This window comes from Musca domestica, unplaced genomic scaffold (genome assembly GCF_030504385.1).
Source record: "Musca domestica strain aabys unplaced genomic scaffold, Musca_domestica.polishedcontigs.V.1.1 4, whole genome shotgun sequence".
NCBI classification, from domain to species: Eukaryota; Metazoa; Arthropoda; class Insecta; order Diptera; family Muscidae; genus Musca; species Musca domestica.
The window spans coordinates 1,470,922-1,486,970 of record NW_026712328.1 but is presented as its reverse complement, the minus strand read 5'-3'; the positions used below and the strand labels follow the sequence as shown (position 1 = coordinate 1,486,970).

At 36.2% G+C, this 16,049-nt stretch overlaps 1 protein-coding gene and 1 long non-coding RNA gene across 4 annotated transcripts in view; both read right to left on the bottom strand.

Moving 5' to 3' along the window:
• Nucleotides 1-2,147: 2,147 nt before the first annotated feature.
• Nucleotides 2,148-4,786, bottom strand: LOC109613418 (uncharacterized). Of its 3 annotated transcripts, XR_009342992.1 has the most exons (4): nt 4,083-4,784; nt 3,284-4,019; nt 3,074-3,183; nt 2,148-3,010 (listed from the first exon to the last, which is right to left on the bottom strand). It is a non-coding gene; the product is annotated as an uncharacterized LOC109613418 (long non-coding RNA). The 3 variants fall into 3 exon arrangements; XR_009342990.1 differs by having other exon boundaries at nt 3,074-4,019; nt 4,083-4,786; XR_009342991.1 differs by having other exon boundaries at nt 2,148-3,183; nt 4,083-4,781.
• A 3,184-nt stretch (nt 4,787-7,970) lies between these two features.
• The window catches only part of LOC101901158 (stalled ribosome sensor GCN1), a 39,155-nt gene continuing 31,076 nt past the window's right edge, over nt 7,971-16,049 (bottom strand). Inside the window, exon 4 of the mRNA XM_005190355.4 lies at nt 7,971-14,933. Coding sequence (XP_005190412.2) covers nt 8,094-14,933 — 6,840 coding nt within the window. The 3' untranslated portion in view covers nt 7,971-8,093. The remainder of the gene's footprint in view (nt 14,934-16,049) is intronic.

The following is a 16,049-nucleotide window of genomic DNA, read 5'->3' as shown; positions in this document are numbered from 1 at the left end:
TTGCAGTGAAAAGGAAAGCCAGATAGACACTATCACACACTCACCACTATGCGACGCGTTTCGCCGTTGGTTAAGCGGCTCATCAGGCATATTTGGTGTGGATGATGGATTTCAAGGGCCGTTCTCTGGAAAGTAGTATATATTTCGAACTTATTGCAAATTAGCATATGCGAATTATACACTAGAAACTCTCCAGGTTCGACTCAAGTTCTATTGGCAGATCTTTTTCACAGCAAAGTTTTGTTTTTGTAGTGATGGATTTTTTTTTTGTCCACAACAACTACATTGCTTCCAATGCATACACTTGTTTTAGTGCTGCTTTAGGAAGACGGGTTAATGGCTCTGAACGTAGAGACGGCAACTTCTAGTTGGCTGCACACCGAGGTCCGCGGTTCAAATCCCACAGCCAGGCTCGGCTGAATTTTTGAGTTTTGCCTAGTTAAGGCGAAGATCATATGTTTTATGATTTATGTGTTTGTTTTCTCTTTCGAGACGAGCTTAATGATCAGGAATTTGCAGTGAAAAGGAAAGCCAGATAGACACTATCACACACTCACCACTATGCGACGCGTTTCGCCGTTGGTTAAGCGGCTCATCAGGCATATTTGGTGTGGATGATGGCTTTCAAGGGCCGTTCTCTGGAAAGTAGTATATATTTCGATCTTATTGCAAATTAGCATATGCGAGTTATACACTAGAAACTCTCCAGGTTCGACTCAAGTTCTATTGGCAGATCTTTTTCACAGCAAAGTTTTGTTTTTGTAGTGATGGATTTTTTTTTTTGTCCACAACAACTACATTTCTTCCAATGCATACACTTGTTTTAGTGCTGCTTTAGGAAGACGGGTTAATGGCTCTGAACGTAGGGACGGCAACTTCTAGTTGGCTGCACACCGAGGTCCGCGGTTCAAATCCCACAGCCAGGCTCGGCTGAATTTTTGAGTTTTGCCTAGTTAAGGCGAAGATCATATGTTTTATGATTTATGTGTTTGTTTTCTCTTTCGAGACGAGCTTAATGATCAGGAATTTGCAGTGAAAAGGAAAGCCAGATAGACACTATCACACACTCACCACTATGCGACGCGTTTCGCCGTTGGTTAAGCGGCTCATCAGGCATATTTGGTGTGGATGATGGCTTTCAAGGGCCGTTCTCTGGAAAGTAGTATATATTTCGATCTTATTGCAAATTAGCATATGCGAGTTATACACTAGAAACTCTCCAGGTTCGACTCAAGTTCTATTGGCAGATCTTTTTCACAGCAAAGTTTTGTTTTTGTAGTGATGGATTTTTTTTTTGTCCACAACAACTACATTTCTTCCAATGCATACACTTGTTTTAGTGCTGCTTTAGGAAGACGGGTTAATGGCTCTGAACGTAGGGACGGCAACTTCTAGTTGAAAACAAACACATAAATCATAAAACATATGATCTTCGCCTTGACAAGGCAAAACTCAAAAATTCAGCCGAGCCTGGCTGTGGGATTTGAACCGCGGACCTCGGTGTGCAGCCAAGTAGGAGTTGCCGTCTCTACGTTCAGAGCCATTAACCCGTCTTCCTAAAGCAGCACTAAAACAAATGTATGCATTGGAAGCAATGTAGTTGTTGTGGACAAAAAAAAAATCCATCACTACAAAAACAAAACTTTGCTGTGAAAAAGATCTGCCAATAGAACATGAGTCGAACCTGGAGAGTTTCGCATATGCTAATTTGCAATAAGTTCGAAATATATACTACTTTCCAGAGAACGGCTTTTGAAAGCCATCATCCACACCAAATATGCCTGATGAGCCGCTTAACCAACGGCGAAACGCGTCGCATAGTGGTGAGTGTGTGACAGTGTCTATCTGGCTTTCCTTTTCACTGCAAATTCCTGATCATTAAGCTCGTCTCGAAAGAGAAAACAAACACATAAAATATTTTTCTATTTTTTTTTAGTTAGTTTTCTAAAGTTCTTCTAGGTTTGGAAAGATTAAAATTTCTCTATATAAGGTTATTTAATAAATCATTTTGGCTCTTTTTTGAGCGGCGGTATTTATATCTTTCTAAGGGGGTATATAAACACATACGACTAACCCGCTGGATATAATAAACCCAATGGGTTAATCTTCTATAGTATAACATTTTACAAAATTTTTTCCGGATTATCGGGATTTGTTGCTTAATCCGGATTTATTCAAACAGATTTACAATACAAAAATAAGTCTTGTCACAATAATGATATTAGGGTTGACGTTTTTTGTCGATAGCGACAAATAATTGCTATTCGGCCCAATTACGGTTGTCGTTACTATAGTCGTCGTCGACTTTATGTGCGAGTCGCCCTCGCCGTCGCTTCGATTCAAAAATGGTATTATGGTAAGGCATAGAAGCGACATCGACAGTTTAAAATAAAAGTTGGCAACAATTAAAAAACGTTGGCAACACTCCCTTGTTATTGACAAAAAAAGGAATAATTTTGTTTTGTATTTTAAATTCTAATTTCGACTCTTTCGGAAAAATAAAAAATATAGTGAAAAAAATGAAGATTATAAATGCGTTACATATCTTAAGTTCAAGTGAGGATGAAAAGAAGAATGTATTAGTAGTGCAGCGGCGAGTGTTAAGGCAACCAACAAACATATTTGCATTGCCTGGCTCTTGATTGTGTTGTTCCAAAAGTTTATAACGCTCTTCCAAGAGTTCAATAGTTTGTACTTTCTTTGATGACTTTTTACCATTGTTTTTTCTGGGCGATCGAGAAGTTTCAATAGTAGGTTACATCAGTCTCGTCTTCAGCATTGTCCACTTACTCATTTTCATGAACTATAACGTCTATTAACTTTATGTTTTCCTTATTTTCTATTCCAAGTGCACCACCTGGTCTGTTCAGTAACTTTTGAAACTGCATTATATTAGCGACAGACTCATCCAATGGCGACAAAGTCATTTGCTTAAAAATGCCACCTCCAGTGCTGCTGGTTTCATCTTTGTTGTGCACAAGTTTCTTTTTAGTTTTAAAATTTTCCAAACCTAGAAGAATTGTAGAAAACCAACTAATAAAAACATACAAATATAATTTTAATTTTTACATACTTTTTGCCAGCCATCGGAGTCTCTAATCGGAGGCCCGTTTACATTTAATTTTGTAGCAATAGATTCCCAATCAGATTTCAAATTAGCTGGAACATGACCTTTGGTAAACCCTTTTACCAAACATTGATTTTTTCCAATTCGGAAACCAAAATTTCAAATTGTTTTGCTGTTGTTATTTTCATGGTCAAATATCAAATACAAAATGCTTACAATATCAACGTCGACTAAAAAATACTCGGCCCAATTACGGTTGTCGTTACTATGGTCGTCGTCGACTTTATGTGAGAGTCGCCCTCGCCGTCGCTTCGATTCAAAAATGGTATTATGGCAAGGCATAGAAGCGACATCGACAGTTTAAAATAAAAGTTGGCAACAAATAAAAAACGTTGGCAACACTCCCCTGTTATTGACAAAAAAGATATTTTTTTGGTATTTTGAATTCTAAATTCGCTCTTTCGGAAAAATAAAAAATATAGTGAAAAAATGAAGATTATAAATACGTTACATATCTTAAGTTCAAGTGAGGATGAAGAGAAGATTGTATTAGTAGTGCAGCGGCGAGTGTTAAGGCAGCCAACAAACATATTTGCATTGCCTGGCCCTTGATTGTGTTGTTACAAAAGTGTTCAATAGTTTATACTTTCCTTGTAGACTTTTTACCATTGTTTTTTGATCGAGAAGCTTCAATAGTAGGTTACATCAGTCTCGTCATCAGCATTGTCCACTTGCTCATTTTCATGAACTATAACGTCTATTACACTTATGTTTTCCTTATTTTCTATTCCAAGTGCACGACCTGGTGGATTCAATAACTTTTGAAACTGCATTATATTCGCGACAGACTCCTCCAAAGTCATTTGCTTAAAAATGCCACATCCATTGCTGCTGGTTTCACCCTTGTTGTGCACAAGTTTTTTTTAGTTTTAAATTTTAAATCTTTCCAAACCTAGAAGAATTTCAGAAAACTAACTAATAAAAACGTACAAAAATAATTTTCATTTTTACATACTTTTTGCCAGCCATCGGGGTCTCTAATCGGAGTCCCGTTTACATTTAATTTTGTAGCAATGGATTCCCAATCTGAATGAAAATTTGCTGGAACATGACCTTTGGTAAATCCTTTTGCCAAACATGGAAACCAAAATTTCAAATTGCTTTGCTGTTGTTATTTTCGTGGTCAAACAAATATAAAATACAAAATGCTTACAATATCAACGTCGACTAAAAAGTACTAAAAAATCGACTTCACGTCGACTGTTGTATCGACAATGATAATGGCAACCATTTGTCGCTATCGACAAAAAACGACAACCCTAATATCACTATTGTCGCCTCGACTTCATTTTGCGACGCCGACGATAACCGTAATAGGGCCGACTATGTCGTCACAATTTTTTACGGCGACAGATATTTTCAAAAATCGACTTCACGTCGACTATTGTATCGACAATGATAATGGCAACCATTTGTCGCTATCGACAAAAAACGACAACCCTAATATCATTATTGTCGCCTCGACTTAATTTTGCGACGCTGACGATAACCGTAATAGGGCCGATTATTTTTCCGAAAGAGTCGAAATTAGAATTCAAAATACAAAAAAAAAAATATCTTATCAACTTTTATTTTAAACTGTCGATGTCGCTTCCATGCCTTACCGTAATACCATTTTTGAATCAAAGCGACGGTGAGGGCGACTTGCACACAGTGTGACCGCTGGAAATTTTTAAAAAAGTATCACAAAAAGTATAATTTCTTGAAAAAGTGGCACATATCATTTAAAATGGCGGCACAATTTATTTCACATTTTATTTAAAAAGTCAGCTTAGAACAAAACTACAATTTCCTCTATATGTAATACTATATAGTAATAATATACGTATGTACATATTGCATATTTAACCAGTAAAGAAAGCCTTGATATATTTCCATGAATATCGTTGTTACAGAGTGAATATTACGGCTGCGGAAGACAAAAATAACAAATCGGATGAACAATATATATGGGAGCTATAGCTATATCTGAACCGATTTCGATCACATTTGGCATACTTATTTCAGGCCTAATTTGGGTGCATGTGCAAAATTCCATACTATTCCGGCCGATATTACACGTTTGGTGCACAATAAAAGGCAAATCGGACGAAGATATATATGGGAGCTATATCTAAATTTTGACCGATTATGTCCAATTTCAATAGGGTTGTCCTTGGGCCAAACAAATGATTGGTGCAAAATTTCATCCGGATAGGGTAATAAATGCGAACTGTTCTTTGTTTTCAAAAATACGACGGACGGACATGCATAAATCGACTCAGAATGTGATTCTATGCAGGTCATCGTAAGGAACTATGGGTCTATCTAGTTTCCTTTTGACTGTTACAAACAAATGCACAAAGACATAATACACTGACAAGTAAAAAAGCTGTAAGTTCGGCCGGGCTGAACTTTGAATACCTTCCCCCATATGGTACAAATTTGGCAATTTTGAAAAAACAAAAATCCATTAAACATTCTGTGAAAATCTTAAAAATACCAAATGTAGCCGGATATTAGGGTCTATACGACGACGTGGATCTGCATACGCAACTTTTGTCATAAGCCTGCCCAGACAATTTTCTGGCATAGGATGTAGTATCCATTACGTAATATCCAAATACAAAATTTGAAATAATTCCGGTAAATAATGCAGCTAAAATCAACAAAATACTGTATATCGGGGGTACCGTAATATGGGGGGGGGGGGGGGGGGGGGGTATACGAAGACGTGGACCTGCACAGACAATTTTCTGTCATAGGCTATAGTAAAGTAATTAAAAATGTATCTTAAAAGTTGTTCCAGAAATAAACAAACAGAACAATGTTGACAACTTTGAGCATGCGAAAACCACTTACAAACACCTAATATAAGAGCGTTCGCTCTGAAATTTGCTATCGCAAATTGGAAATAGCAGCGTACGACGCTTTTCATTGTTTCATTTCATTTCATTGTTTTTAAAATACAGCGTTTAGATTAAAATATACGTAGTTTAAAAAAAAAAGGTGGCACAATGTTTAAAAAAGTGGCACAAAAATTCAAAAAATTGGCTCATTTAGGATCAAAATAAAAAAATGGCACAAAGGTATCAAGGCCCAAAAAAAGGTGGCAAAATTGATACTTTAGTGGCACAACGGTCACGCTGCTTGCACATAAAGTGAAAACGACAACCGTTATTGGGCCGATTAATGTGGTACACGATGCACGTATTTTTCAACATTAATTGTTCTTTTTGGCTACTTTTGGAATTCTCTTTTGGTTTGGATCATGGTAGAAATTACAGGTTTCAACGCTCGGGAACATTGTCATAGGTAACAAGTAAAATAATTAATACCCTCCACCTTAGGGTAAACATTAGAACCCATTATGACCCACAAATACCAATTTTTTAACATATTCGTGGGAAAATGTGGTAAAAATCATCAAAACATCGAATATCGGGAGGTATATGGGGCCATACAAAAATGAGAAGATATACATACAATGTTTCGCCAACGGAGCTAGAACCCATTCCAAAATCATCAAAATATCGAATATCGGGAGGTACCGTTATATGGGGACTATACCAAAACGTTGACCGATACATAATTTTCAATACCAACCATCCTAGACACTACAAATTACTCTGGTAAATTTTGACGCTCTACCTCAAATAATGTGGGCTGTATCGTGATTTCAACAGACAGACGGACATCGTTAAACCGACTTAAAGTTTTATGCTGATTATGAATATATACCTTATGGGGTCTACGACGAATATTTAGGGATGTTACAAACGGAATGACAAAGTTAAAATGCCCTCCTTTCCAAGGTGGAGGGTATACAAATTTGAAAAAGCTTTGCTCAAATTTACATAGCCTTTTAATTGGTGTCATCTCAATGACATGAAGTTGAATTTAAAAATATGTAAGCATATGTGTTTTTTAGATCTAAACCTATATCAAATCATTATAGTATAAATGGATATGTGTTATCAACTGTAGATTCCTTCACTGATCTGGGGCTTTTGATGGAACCAAATTAAATTTTAATAACCATATTACCTCTATGGTAAATAAAACATCCGGTGTCTTAGGTTTTATTAAACGTCGGACCAAAGAGTTTTATGATCTATATGTTACTAAACAACTATATTTGTCTCTTGTTGGTCTAATATTAGAATATGGTTCCTCTGTGTGGGACCCTCAATATACTTCTTATTCCGATACAATAGAGTCCGTACAGAAGCAATTCCTGCTTTTTGTTTTAAGAGGTTTAAATTGGGGCAATAGTTTTGTTTTACTTTCCTGTACTAGCAGGTTAAAATTAATTCGATTACCTTCATTAAAAAGTAGACGCATTATGTTTAATTGTATAATGATGTTAAAAATTTTAAACTGTACTGTACCATCTGATGTTCTTATTTCCTCTATTATAATAAATATCCCTTTTAGAAATAGTAGATATTATCAATTGTTATATACTGAATTACATCGCTCAAATTATGCGATGGGTGATTCTGTCGGTAAAATGAGTGTTGATTTCAATTATTTATATTCTTATGTAGATTTTGGTATGGATATATTTGCAATAAAATCTAATATGATTTTGTATTTAAATGTTGTATGTAGATAATTGTATTTTTTACCAGCTGATGAATTTATTTTCTTTAGTTGAAATTACTAACGCTTGCTGATAACCCATCATGGTGCGGATCATGATCATGTCGATGTATGTACCTGTAACGCCTAAAAAGGAAAATAATCCCACTTCCATTTATTCAGACTGTTGCTCAAGCAATAACTAAACACTTACCGTGATTCTTTTGAATATTTAAAAGCCAAACTGCCTTGTCCACTAAATATTATTTAAAGATATATCTTCAGGTTATGCGAATATAACTGATAATATTAAAAAGGTATTTATTTGCGATAATATTAAGCTTTTTTAGCTAATTACAGATTGTATGAGTTACGTTTTTATAGTATAAACAACAAGTAGCGTTTAAACTAAAATAGTGTCATCCAATTCTTCATCTTTTCCTGGTGGCTGAACCGCAACTTTTCTTAAAACCTTACTCACGACCTCGGACAAGGAATCTCTAGCACCTGGATCAAGTACTTGGCACACATGTTCGTAGACAGTCTCATCTTTCCTTAATTGTAAAATAGATACTAAAGCAATTTCAGCGTTTGATTTAACATATCCATTCTTCTCCTTTGTTCCGTTAACAAGCATTGGTATTAATGATTTTATCAATTCTATTGGCAATTCCTTTACGTTTGAAGAATTTGCAATATAATTGCAACATTTAGCTACCAGTTGTTTTATTTCATTGTTGGTGTGATTCATTGCTCGAGAAAAGGTCCATAAAACTTGCGATGGTAATGGTTTTTGCGATTCCAATTTATATTTAATTATATACGTTGCTGCTCGTATACCGTTACTAGCAATTGAAACTTTGTCAGAAGATATATGCAAAATAATCGATGCTAAAATTAACTCTTCGTGTCCTGAATTTAAAACAATGTCTGCACATTCCTTAAGTCCTACAAATAAAAACACAGTTCGCCCGTGGTTGAATGCTGCATCACTACCTTCCTCCAGCAACATATAATTACGAATCAGGTCGTCTATTTCATGGCTGTGGAGATATTTAAGGAGTGCACCCAGGCATCCTCCTGCAGCTCCTCGCGTAATATCCTCCTGATGTCCAAGCAGACTAATTAAAGTTCCAATAACCTGTTTTTTAAGAGAATCAGACATTTTATTTCCTGCTGGAGTAATAATATTTCGCAGAGCATGCAACATTGTTTCTCGCGTAGCGGAGTCATCACTTATTTTAAGACTGTTGTGAATTTCATTAAAAATTGGATCTGCCCTTGTATGAATTACAACCAATTCAGACAAAGCATATCCGGCTTTCATGCGCACCAAACGATTCTGATCGTGCAGTGCCTTCAAAAAAGTAGTTTGTAGTTGTGGCAAAAATTGTTTTAGCATGACACCAACTTTGTGAAGCAATATTGCAAGTGTTTCAAGAACTGCAGCTTTTACACCTGCATTGAATCTGTCTCCTAAGATTCTAATAAGCGGGCCAGTAATATGAACAACGGAAGGTTGAAGGGATTGTGCACTTGTAAGAACTATAATTTCTCCAAGACCTTGTGCTGCGTTTTCCTTCTCTTCTGGAAGACCATTTAAAATTGCTTCCCTAAACACAGGTAATAAAGGTGTAATACCCTTTGGTAAACAAAATCCCGGCAATTCTGCTTCCTTAGAATCACTTGCTGCAAAACGAACTGCTTGTCTGACATCGGATACATAAGAAATTTGCTGTGTTGAGTCCAGTCCTTTTACCACCGCATTTAAAGCTTCCCACGAGTGCTGTAATATATCTCGGTCTTTCTCTGCTAAGAGTCGAAGAAGACATCGCAATAACTGTGGTACATATTGGGCATAATTGCCAGGTGAGTGTATACAGAAAGCTGACAATAAGCTAACAGAAGATTTTCGAGTTGTAGAAACTTCAGATTTAGCAGAGGCCATCAAGGTATCCATGATAATTCGAACGCCAACGTCATCCGTTACTGATAACACAACAGCCTGACAGTATTCTAATTCTTGCATTTCGTTGCTCGTTCCCTGTGCTTCCGAAAGTGCTTCCAAAAGAGCGTGGAGAATTTTAGGTAAATATTTTGTAAGTGCATCTCCAGCTACTGATACAAGAATGGAAAGAGCTTTAGTATTTACTGGTGGTGTTGTTAATTGTGGAACTAAATATGGTAGTACAACGCGTGATTTTATGGACATAACCTGTCGTAATCCATCCAACGTATTCTCAGATATATTCGGATCAGGGTCGGAAAGTCCTTCCATCATTGATGGCAATATATCATCTAAAGCCTTTGAACCCACTGTAGAATGAAGTGAGTCAAATGTTTTAGCTGCAGCCAGTCTTACTTCTGGAAGTGGATCGGAAAGTGCTTTTCTCACAGTTGGAACTAGACTATTCACAAAAGATAAGACCATTTCCTTTGATGTAGATTCCATTATTTCAGACAATCCAATACAAACACCCTGTCGTTGATCTGCATGCTCAGAGTTCAAACCACTTTCGAGTATAGGTATTATTTCGGGTAATACTCGTTCTCCTAGTTTCCTAACAAGATCTCCCAATGTTCGCGCAGCTACTTGTCTTTTGTCATAACTTGTACTGGCCAAACAGCCCAGAAGTAGTCCAAATAAAGTAGGGAGAATTTCACGTAGCGTTCGTGGGGTATTTGTTACAACGACTTTCCACACATGCAGTGCCGCTTGTCGAACCATAAGGGAAACATCACTACGTCCCATGTATAAGCCTGATAGTACTCTATTTCGCCTTTCATTACCCAAAAATCGTATAATAGCGGTATGAGATTGCTCAGTTCCAAAATTATCGTCTTCGCTAGCTGTTTCGGTCGTCATCTTGCCAGAAACCCCAGATATCCGGTATAACAAATCGCCGAGTAGCTGAACTGAACTAAATCTGATACGCCAATTATCGTCAAACAATCCTTTTTCCAGTTCTGGTAGTAAAAGGGTAACAGCCGTTTCTGCATAAAGATTTACTATACGTTGACCTGCCTTTAACGCTGTGTCACGAACATATTCATTTTCATCTGCAAGTGCCTTCAGAATAGGATTTATTATTTGACCTATGTATGGTGTAAAATCTTGGGGAAATGTGTTTGGCATATATATAAACATCATTATATAGCCATCTTTTACATGAGGCGCTATATCATGTCTCTCTGCAGTCGAAATTATTTCAGGCATAAGCTTGTGTAATTTTTCGACTCCAAGACCTCCAACAACCTCAGAAAGCCCTTGAGCTGCCCCACTTCGATCAACACTGCTCGATTCAGAAGTAAGTGTCTGCATTAACCAAGGTAATAAATCCTCAAACGACGATTCTCCCATTCCTCGTACCATTGCACCCAAAGCTCGTGCTGAAACGGCTCTTACTTCTGGCACAGGATCCAACAATGACATTTTTAGGCCGGGTATGATATTGGGTAAGTACGGAGTCAAATCTTTCTGATCGGTTAGTGAATACATGTTACCTATAATTTGAGCAGACATTTTACGTGTTTCTGTAGACCGATCCAAGAAAGCTCTTTGTACAACAGGCATTATTAACGCTAAGGAAGGGGCATCGATAAAATGTACGAACTTTGTTTGTAGCAAATTTTGAAGACAAATAGATGTATATCGGGAAGGATCTTCAAGTGCTTTTAATAGAACAGGGACTATTGCCTGTATCTCTGGATTTTTTATAACAGAACCGATTACCTTAAGAGCGTCAGCGCCAGCTTGCTGAACCTTCGTGTGAGAATCACCTAAAACTTCAATCAATTTTGGCACTATGGCAGGCAAACATGATGACAATTGTTTAGGTGCGCAAAAAGCCATTGCTCCCAAAAGTTCAACTGACGCTGTTTTAGTCCTCCAAGAATCTTCATCTAGGGCTTCAAGCAATGATGGCAAAACTAACTTCACGCCATGCGCCGACAACTTGGCCATTACCACTTTTGCAGTATCATCAGCAGCTTGTCTTACATATTGTGAAGAATCCCCGAAACATTGTAGTAAATGAGGTAGAACATGTACAATATAAGGTTCAAAAAGACGACCTAGCGTAGTACAGAGAATTTCAAATGCAAATAGTGCTCCTTCACGAGATTTATAGTTTTTCTTTTCTTGTATGAATGTTGTTAATTTAGCCATTATGTCGAATTGCTTAAGCGATAGTATTCCAAGACCTTTTACAATTCCTGCTATCCCGTACGCAGCGCCTCTACGTTCACCATACTTTTCTGATTTTACAAGTAAATGCAGTAGCCGTTTTATCATAGATGATGCATCATCTTTCACTGATGGCATTAAATGAGGTAAACAATTTGAAACAGCTTCTTGTACTTGTTGAGAAGGAGTTGATAGCGCTGTCAATAACCTTCTTACGATTGGTTCTATTCTTGGATCGTCCTTCTCTAAATGGCGTGCCAATGACCCCATTAAAATAACCACGGCTTGTCTTATGTTATCAAAGCTTTCAGATTTAGGAGCTTTGTCCAAAAATTCCTCGAACACAGGAAGAAGATCAATAATAGTGTCTTTTCCATGAATATCGACAATAGTAAGAGCAGCTGCTAGCATTTCTTTATGGACAATTTCATCTCGATCACCAAGTCCAGCAGATACCATAAATTGCATCACATGATTTACTTCTTCAATTGAGAAATGTTTTGCAGTTTTCGATATAGCAATGGCGACGCCTCTTCTTGACCTCCACTGATCAATAGCGGGTTCAATTTCACGATCAAACTTATCTAACTTCGGAGGAATTTTTTCAAGTTTTTCATTATAAATTTTAAGAAGTTTTTTTAAAACGCCTTTGGCATTTGAGGGGTCAGATCCAAGCAATGGCACTAAAGAATCGGCTGCCGCTTTCTGTATGCAAATATCATCATGCACAACATACGCTAAAATGTGTTCATAGACTGGAATGTTTAACTTCAAGTTTTCCCAAAGATTAGTGGCAAGTCTGCGATTTTCGGGACAAACATCAAATATTGATATCCAAATTATATTTTGGAAAATAACCGAAAAATCATCATCATTTTTGCATACATCCTCTACAGCTTTCTGCAAAATTAATAACACTCGAAGTGCAGCATCTCTAACTGTTTCCAAGCTATCTTCTAAAGCATCTAAAAATAACTTTATTTCTTCTCTATTGGCCGTTGAACAATAATTTTCGCCAGACTTGCACTTAGCAACCTCAAGTAAGGCAGTGACGGCTTGATTTTGAACTCTACCGCTATGTACTCGGATAGATGTTAATAATAGCTGGAACATTTCATAGCAAGGCAAATACTTTGGATGGCGAGAGTCACACAACTCGCCGTGAATTGTCTTCCCCCTTGTTTGGGCATGCAATTCAATAATTTTAATGCCCCATATTAAAATATCTTCATTCGATGAAACACATGTGCAAAATAGCGCCCTTCGGAGAAACTCAAAAACATAGGTAAATGCTGGACTCAATAATGCATTTCCGCTATCTAACGTGTATGTTTTAAGCTCAGTGATGGTGCTCATAACAGCGTCATCCAGCTTAATGTTGAGCCAGTCATTATTCAGATCACAATGCGGTTTTTGTAAGCGGATTGTAGTTACTGCAATTTGTTTCCCCAAAGTAGGAATTTCAAAGCATGCATCATTTAAATAAATGTACAGTTGCACCAGACGATCTGCAGCCAAAGGAGACTTCATAGCTATTAATATGGTGCTAAGTATTTTCGGAAAATGTAATGTAAAGTTGTCTCTACTCCCAATGAATGCAGCTTCTATAATTTTCACGGCATTTAACAGTTTATTATTAAGGTCTCGCAAACGTTTTTTTATTTGAAGCTCTTTCTCTGTTTGATTCCGTATAACTTCTTCTTGCTTTGGTGTAAGTTTAATTGGTTTTGCTTTACCATCTTTCCGTTTTTTTTCTTCTATTTCTCTCCTCAATTGCAGTTCCTCTATCTGTTCCTTATAACTATAAGCTTTATTCTCCCTTTTTAGTCCAGTCGTTGAATATAAGTCTTCAGTATTTGGTATTACACTTTTGTCATACAATTCTCCATCAGGGGTTAAAAACGTAAAATATTCGTCATCTGTTACGTTTATCATACTGGGGTTATTTAAATCATTCGTGACATTTCTTATTAAAAGTGGAAGGAATGTATCAGAACTTATTCTTGCCAATGTTGCTATTGCATTTTCGTAAAGAAGCGTTGGCTTAAATTTTAGGACGACACGTTCAAAAAGTTGCACATGTTTAGATGATACAAACTCTTGAGGATCTAATCCAAATTGATCCTTCAATAAATTTTCCCAAAATTTGGGTTCAACATTTTTCACCAAAGGATGATGACATACTAAAATTAATTGAAGAGATAAACATTCCGATTCTGTTGTAGTAATATTTGAAATATTACACATAATTCGTACTGTCTCTATTATAGATTCTCCAAGTATATGCGAATCAGCTTCATCTAGAGTCTTCTCATATATTGCTAATTGGTTTTCCAATTCTTCAAAAATATGTTTTCCAAACTCGACGCACCGCTCATTGGATGTTAATTTATACAACAGATTTTTAGAATAGTCTCGCACTTTTTTTGATGTGGATAAAATTGAGAGTACTAATGCTCTAAATAAGGCATCACAATTTCCTTTAATATGTTTGTAATGTTCTGTTAAAAGACGTTGTGCGATATCAGTTATACAGCATAACATATCCGGCGATGATGATCCTATAAATCGCTCCGAAAAAAATATGGATTTGTTTAGATCTAGTATTGAGTTCCAGAAGCTTATTAAAGACGTGTTCTGTTCAGCTTCCTTGGCTTTAAGAAGAATGCATGCAACACACGCCGCTTCAGATACAAGTGAGATTTGAGAACTATTGATTATACCTTGATCAAATAGTTTTACAAGAATAGTTAAAAAACTGTCTTCGATAAAAAATGACTTGTCATTCATAGAAGTTAGGAGCCACTGTAAGTACGATAAGCGAACAGCTGGTGTGGTGGTTTTCAATTGCAGACCTTTTTTGGCAATGTCGCAGATTGTTGCATTAAAGTTTTCAGTGAATGTGGTAGACCATGTGCCAAATGCATCTAGCGATTTACAGAGCACCTTCTCATGAACTTCTGTGACCAATATTTTCGAGAACATTTGTATAACAGTTGGAAATAATATTGGCATATCCACAGGGTTTACTTTGTTATTTCGCAAATTTCCTGCGCACTGCAATTAAACAAGAAATCAAGATTAAAACATGCCATAAAATTTTTATTGCATATATATTTTGAATTTATATTGAACAAAATAAAGTTATTGAACAAAATTCATTAAAATAAGAAAAACTAGCAAGAAAACAGCTGTCACTAAAACATTTTTTTAGACAACTACGAACAAAAAAAAAAAAAAAACAAAATTCGCGATATGTGTTTTCCAATTTTAGATTTCAATCACATCCCCAAACACATGGGGAAAAAATAAATTATAAAAATATTGAATTGGCTTATTTAACTTTGATATAAACAAAAAAATATAGAAAAAGAAAATGTATTAATTAATAATTATTTGTTCATTAGAATTCAAATCAAATAAATATAGCATACAGCTTGAAATCATAAAATTTCATAGACTGCTATGATTAATATTGCCTTTCATTCTCATAAGAAAATTTTGATTTTATTTGTTGATTTTATGGGTAAAACTACGTAAAGCCGAATGAAGCTGATTCCTCAATCTCACCACTTTAACAATAAAATACCTCTCAGCAGTTTGAGTAGGACACAACAGTTGGGGATTACGAAATGATCTACAAAATACAAACATTTCACGGAGAAGCGAGTCAACATTGCTCATAACATAATTACATTGCTGGGGTTGTCATTTGCTAATTGAAACCCGTCCTTTAAAATCAATTTTGTTTTCTGAAATTTGCAGAGTTTCAGAATGAATTTTCAAATAACCTCGACCAAAATCAAATCCTGTGAAAACATACAAGTTTTCGCGTTTTTCATATTCTCTGAGTTTTTCATTCCGAAGGGGATATATCGAAGTCCGATATACCCCTTGGTCATTCCCTAAAATAAGCCTTAAATTTAGTCTCAGGGTTTAAGATCCAGCGCCTATTGAAATTAGGCTTGCAGAGCAATTTCTAAAATTCCCTAAAATAAGCTTTAAATTTAGTCTCAGGGCTTAAGATCCAGCACATATTGAAATTAGCCTTGCAGAGCAATTTCTAATAGAATAGAAACAGCAGCTATGGCTCAAGTTATATATGATCAGATCATCAAATTCTGCACACAAAATAGCAATAGCTGTGAATTCGGCTGATGCTTTTTTAACTTT